General features: G+C 46.9%; 1 protein-coding gene across 1 annotated transcript; it reads left to right on the plus strand.

The window, feature by feature from the left end:
* Nucleotides 1–429: 429 nt before the first annotated feature.
* On the plus strand, nt 430–6,051 carry LOC308465600 (toll-like receptor 5). The gene is made up of 2 exons (XM_080985591.1): nt 430–521; nt 1,881–6,051. Exons 1-2 carry the CDS (start codon nt 476–478, stop codon nt 3,806–3,808), a joined length of 1,974 nt encoding a protein of 657 aa, XP_080841717.1. The 5' UTR covers nt 430–475; the 3' UTR covers nt 3,809–6,051.
* Nucleotides 6,052–6,513: the final 462 nt, after the last annotated feature.

Genomic DNA, 6,513 nt, shown 5'->3' on the forward strand with positions numbered 1-6,513 from the left:
TCGCCACTCTGGCCTTAAATGCAAGATGACAAAACTGCAAATGGAAATGATTCGCTGCTCTGGAGAGGACATTCCCGCAGGGCGACAAGGTACCTTGCCTGAAATTTCCACTTTCACCCAATGATACAAAGTGCAGGAAGCCTGCCTGCAGTTATTCTTGGGTAGACTTGGTTTTAGCAATCTTTAAGGATCTGTGCACCTAGGAAATGTTGTGCATGAGCTAGCATGGCGGCAGGCGGTGGCAGGGGGTGGGAACAGTAATATCTGCTGAAGGGCCCTCAGGGAATTTCCCCAGTATTTCCCCATTATGCATCTTTCCAAATCACATTTGAGTCAACACAGGCTGTTGACGTGGGGCCCAGAAAGGGAACTGCTCGGGTGGTGTTTATATGGGGCAAGGACTGTGCCAACCCATAAGCAGCAGCAGCAGCAGAGAGAGAGAGAGAGAGTCTCATTTTGCACCAGCTTCAACACCATGCCGAGATTTCACCAAAGTCGCCCACTTTGGAGGGCTCCAAAAGGTGAGTGACAGAAGATAAAGTGGGGTTTGAGTCCCTCAATATGACCGGTCCTCTTTCTAGCAATTCAATAATTCTCCCCTGCCAGGTGAGTCATCAGCCTTCAGGTTAGTGAAGAGCTTTAAGATGGGGAAGGCCCATTACTCCGTGGCCTTTGTGGGATCCAAAACTTTTTCCACACTGGTCCTGAAAGACCTACATTGACTCCCAGTACATTTCCGAGCACAGTTCAAAGTGTTGGTGCTGACCTTTAAAGCCCTAAATGGCCTCGGCCCAGTATACCTGAAGGAGCGTCTCCACCCCCATTGTTCAGCCCGGACACTCAGGTTCAGCTCGGAGGGTCTTCTGGTGGCCTTCTGGCAAGAAGTGAAGTTAGAGGGAAGCAGGCAGAGGGCCTTCTCAGTAGTGGTGCCCACCCTGTGGAAAGCCCTCCCATCAGATGTCAAGGAAACAAACAACTATCTGATTTTTATAAGACATCTGAAGGCAGCCCTGTATAAGGACTTTTTTAAGGTTTAAGGTTTTATTATATTTTTATATATGATGGAAGCCACCCGGAGTGGCTGGGGAAACCCAGTCAGATGGGTGGGGTACAATTATTATTGTTGTTGTTGTTGTTATTGTTATTATTACTATTCACAAGGCCAACAGCTTGAACTGCAGACATCAGCAGATGGCCATGACTTATCTCTTTACTGTGTGGGAGGAGGGAACCTTTATTGCAGTTTTCTGCACATCAAGAGGGTGTTAAAAGGTGGCTAAAAGATGGCCTGTCCTTTTGCTGGTCAGTCCGCAACTCTATTGCTAGATCCCGTGCTTTGCATGCCCAAGATTCTTCAGTTTGGGATATTGTGTAGCCAGTTTGGTGCAGTGGCTGTTGGGCTAGTGTCTGTGAGTCCAGGGTTCAAATCCCCACTCAGCCATGGAACTTATTTGGTGATCTTGGGCCACTTGGGGTGTTGCAGGGAAGAAATGAGAAAGGGGAGAACCATGATTGCTGCCTTGAGCTCCTTAAGAGGAAAGGCAGAATATACCCGAAATTATAAAATCCTCACATTTCCAGTTGAAAGGTTCTTGGACAAGCAATGCTGGGAGAGGCCTCAGCACAGGAACACCCTAAGGGCTCTTGCTGCTGCCCATCAAATGAGACAATATTGGACCACTTTGTGTGTTTGTTGCAGAGGTGGCATTTAAATCTGGGACTATCAGCAGCCAAATTATGCCATCTCTCAGATCAGTCAACTGTCAAAGCTTCTTCTTGCCCCATTAAACTTGAGGAAAGTTAGTTTTACAGGACAAACTGTGCTAGGAAAATGAACAGGGAACTAACAAATGTCCCCTTTCTTCTCTCTTAATTGCCAGCTCCTTTTAGTAGGATCATCTTATTGCTGGTTTTGGGGTCCATTGTTGACAGCCAGCCCCGCTGCTACCATACCCAAGTGAATTCTCTGCTGGTGGCCAATTGCCAAGCTCAAAGACACAAGGAAGTCCCTGAAACGGACAGCTCCCTTCAGGTCCTCTTGCTGAACTTCAACTTTTTATCCAACATCTCAGATTCCTCCTTCTCCCAAATGCCGTCCCTGAGGATGCTGTCTCTTGGGAAGCAACTGGGAGGATCCCTCTATGTCGGAGAAAGGGCGTTTCAGAATGTGCCCAGTGTCAGGATCCTGGATCTTGGTGGCAACAAGAACTTGACCTTGCACCCAGCTGCTTTCCGCGGCCTCACCCAGCTTGAGGTGTTGCTCTTGGATTTCAATGGTTTTGACGAAGAAGTACTGGAAAGAGGTTATTTCCAGGATTTGGTATCGCTGAAGAGGCTGGATCTTTCCGGAAACCGCATCCATAGGCTGAGGCCTGATCCAACTTTCCAGGGCCTGAGGAAGCTGAGCGTCCTTCAGCTGAAGCTCAACCAAATTAGGGAGATCTGTGGGGAAGACCTACAGCACCTCAGGGGGCACCATTTGGCCTTGCTTGACCTCTCATCCAACCGACTGCTTAATCCCAATGCCTGCACCAACCCTTTCTTCAGCATCGTGCTGGGAACTCTGGACGTCTCTTCGAACTCATGGAACGCGATGGAAGCTCAGAAGTTCATCACACGACTAAATGGCACTCGAATCCATAACCTCAAGATGCAGCACTCAGCCGCCCTCGGCAGCGGGTTTGGTTTCCGTAACCTCAAGGGCATCTCGCCTAGTACCTTTCTTGGCCTCCGTGGCAGTGGAGTTTACTCCTTTGACATGTCCAATGGCTTCCTCAGGGAATTGGGCCCATCTGTCTTCTCGGGGCTCCCAGACCTCAACATCCTGCTGCTGAGATCCAACCAGATTACTGAGATCAAGGATGGGGCCTTTTCTGGGCTGAGCCAATTGCGTATTCTCGACCTGTCCCACAATCTGCTTGGGGAGCTGTACACAGAAGCCCTTCGACCCCTGAGGTCATCCCCACTCCAGCACCTCATCCTGAACTCAAACCACCTTGGGATTGTTCAACACGATGCTCTGGTGGGGCTGAACTCCTTGCAAACCCTTGACCTCCAGGACAATGCTCTCGTGAGGGTCCCAGCAGGGAAACTCCCATCCCTTCTGCGCCTGATGCTGGGGCAAAACAGGATTGGGGATGCCTGGGGTCTTGAACGTCTTAGCAGCAACCTGACCCACCTTGACTTCTCCTCCAACCGCCTAAGTGACTTAGGGAGTCTCTGGGGTCAACTAGGGAAAAACCCCACCTTGCGTTTCCTGAATCTCTCAGGCAATCAGCTGGGAAAGTGCTTCAGGGCTGAGAGAGGCCCCAGGCAGCTCAGAGAACTAGATATTTCCCATAACGACCTGGGAAACATCTGGAAAACAGAGAACTGTGTGGACATCTTCCAGCATTTGGAGAACCTTAGAGTCCTGAATCTCAGCTCCAATGGCCTTCGGGCCCTTCCTGAGGGACTTTTCCAGGGTCTGGTGTCTCTCCAAACTCTGAATCTCTCTGACAACCTCCTGCCCATCATTCCCGAGGAGGCATTCCTCAGCTTGAAATCCTTGCGCAGCCTTAGCCTCCATGGGAACCCCATAGTGACCCTCTCCCACTCTACATTTCAGCCACTGGTGCAGCTGCAGTCATTGGACCTGAGCGAGTTGTCCTTGCTGTGCGACTGTGGCCTTTCTGACTTCCAGAGTCTGATGCAGGACAAAGACTCAAGGCTGAGTGGAGCTGTGGCCAATCTCCTGTGCATTCAGACCAGCCCTGATTTCCTGCATCTCTCCTTGTCCTGGTTCCTCCAGAGCAAGTGTGCCCAATAACATGTTATGACCCAATATGGGGATTGGGATGGAGGATGCGGGATGCCATCAAGCTGCACAGCAGCACCAAAATCTGTGTTCCCGTTATAAAAAAAATGCCTCGTTGTCCTTTTCGCATGTGTGGGAACATCCATTTGGTAGGCCCATAATCTCTGTGTATTCAAGTAGCAAAGGCCAAATTGCTGACGTTTCGTAACTCACACCCCCAAGCTGGCTTTTTTTTTTTTTTTTTTTTGCTTCTGGCATGTGTAAGCAAAACAACCCAAACACACACAGAGAGAGGCAAATGCTGTGTGATTGCAGACCCTCCAAATGTCCCGATTTTCCAGGGACAGTCTACTCCCTGCTGTCAAAACTGCCCATTCCAATTCCCTCTCCCTTTGGTTCCTAAGCCCTAAACGACTTAGGTCCAAAGTATGTGAGAGACATCCTTTCCTAGAGATCCTACCTATCAGTTCTTAGTACAGTGGTACCTTGGGTTACAGACGCTTCAGGTTACAGACTCTGCTAACCCAGAAATAGTACCTCAGGTTAAGAACTTTACTTCAGGATGAGAACAGAAATCACGGGGTGGCAGCAGGAGGCCCCATTAGCTAAAATGGTACCTCAGGTTAAGAACAGTTTCAGTTTAAGAATGGACCTCCAGAACGAATTACCGTATTTTTCGCTCTATAACACGCACCAGACCATAACACACACGTAGTTTTTAGAGGAGGAAAACAAGAAAAAAAATATTCTAAACGAAATAGTGGATAGATGATTTTTGTGGTTCATGCTGTAGCCACAGACATGTGATCTGACAGTGAGTTTGGAGTAGCCTAATGCAAAAATCCTGAGGATCCATGTGGATCCATGCTTTGTAACCACAGAGGAGGGAAGGAAGGGGACCCATGGATCCTCTGCTCACGACTGCAGCAGATCCCCCCCGCCACCTGCAGGCATTCGCTCCATAACACGCACAGACATTTCCCCTTACTTTCTAAGAGGAAAATAGTGAGTGTTATGGTGCAAAAAATACGGTAAGTTCTTAATCCGAGGTACCACTGTAGTTCCTCCACCCTCAGTAGTTTGGGGTGTGGGTGTGTGATGATTAAAATGCATTTTGTATCTTTAAACATGGTTTTAGTAAGTTGATAACCCTAAGAAGCAGAAGTTTTAGAACCAACTTGTGGATTTGGCAACCTAGCAAGTTAAGTAATCTACTGTTTATTTATTTATTTATTTATTTTATTTAATTTACCTATTAAATTTATATACCGCCCTTCATCTGAGGATCACAGGGTGGCTTACAGTATAAAAGCACAAAAATACATAACATAGTAAGTAAGGTTTGAGCAAGGTTTTTTTAAAGAGGTGTATACATTTAATGAAATAAATAACATTTGTTAGAGATACTTATGCTAATGATGCATTCATACATCATGCTTTTAAAACATCTCTCCTTTCATTATCAGTAAAAAACCTGTGTCCTTAATCCAGCTAGATTGATCATTAGCTTTGCCGAGTAATTCAGCCTTGAAACCAATCCAAGGTGACCTGGCAACCTGAACAGAACAGTTAACACGTGTATGTGTGTGTTTGCGAGTGATCGGGTTTTGCTTACAGACAACTAAGAAGCAAAGAAGCAGGGTTGGCCCTAACTTTGAACCTACACAAATGGAAGTTCCAGAGCATGTGATAAGGACAAATATTGAGACAATCATGGATAATTTGGGCAAAGGGAAAATGCCTGCTTCCGCAGCTCAGCACCGTTTTCTACATCCTGTGGGGTGGAATTTCCTTTGCCATGTGTCTATGAAGGCAGTTCTGTTTCAGTGCCAACACCAGGAAGGCAATTTGGGGCAGATAAGACCGAGTGGGAGAAGGCAACTGGGGAAAATATTACAATCTGAAGAAAGGATTATAATTCAGAAAAGACTTAAACAGCAGGCCTCACTTTCCCCCTATTTTTGGTTGTTACAAAACCTTTACTCAGGTTCCTTGGTGTGTGTACTCTTGAGTGTGTATGAATTTCATAGATGTCAACTTTTCCCTATTCTTGTGAGGAATCCTATTCGGAATAAGGGAATTTCCCTTAAAAAAAGGAAAACGTTTACAGCTATGATTAGGGCTTATGCGCTGCTAGGTAGGGTAATAGCTTCATTCCAGCTTCTCTCTCCCTTTTTCCCAGAGTCAATCTCCACAAGGGAGAAAACACCTCACTTTTTAAATATTTTGCTAGGTAATAAAGTTTTGAACTTTCATTTTTGGTCTGGATTTTCCCCCCATACATTCCCTTACAAAGGAAGACCCCCCCCCCCCAGGTTGTCTCCTTGAATTCCCTTTGCAAAACAAAGGTTCTTGTGTGTCTCAGGCCTGATCAACTTGACACACACAGCACCCTCTCACAAACTGGCTGTACTGAGAATAATGGACACATAGTCTATGTGGGTCTTCCATAAAGATCTCCTAATATTTCTCCCTGCAGCTACTTTGAATGGAGATTGCCTTGCGATGGCACACTGCTTTGGGCTTGATCGCAGAAGCTTGGTACCCACGGATATGGTCTATATCCCTATCCGAAAAACCGACTTGCCAAATCTGAGCAGCCAAAGGGAAAACAAACCCACACCTTTTCTATAACACATGGCATTCACACACCATTTGAATGGCAATGCGCATCAAATGGGGGAGGGGCGGCCCCCTCAATTATTATTATTGGGGGG

Source organism: Podarcis pityusensis, assembly GCF_964106645.2.
Source record: "Podarcis pityusensis genome assembly, chromosome: 16".
Lineage (NCBI taxonomy): Eukaryota > Metazoa > Chordata > Lepidosauria > Squamata > Lacertidae > Podarcis > Podarcis pityusensis.

What these genes read in the sequence shown, in the direction of transcription:
- LOC308465600 (XM_080985591.1), top strand. Translation starts at nt 476, where the DNA reads ATGCCGAGATTTCACCAAAGTCGCCCACTTTGGAGGGCTCCAAAAG. An exon ending in ACTTTGGAGGGCTCCAAAAG is followed by an intron (nt 522 to 1,880) that starts GTGAGTGACAGA and finishes CTTAATTGCCAG; the next exon opens with CTCCTTTTAGTAGGATCATC.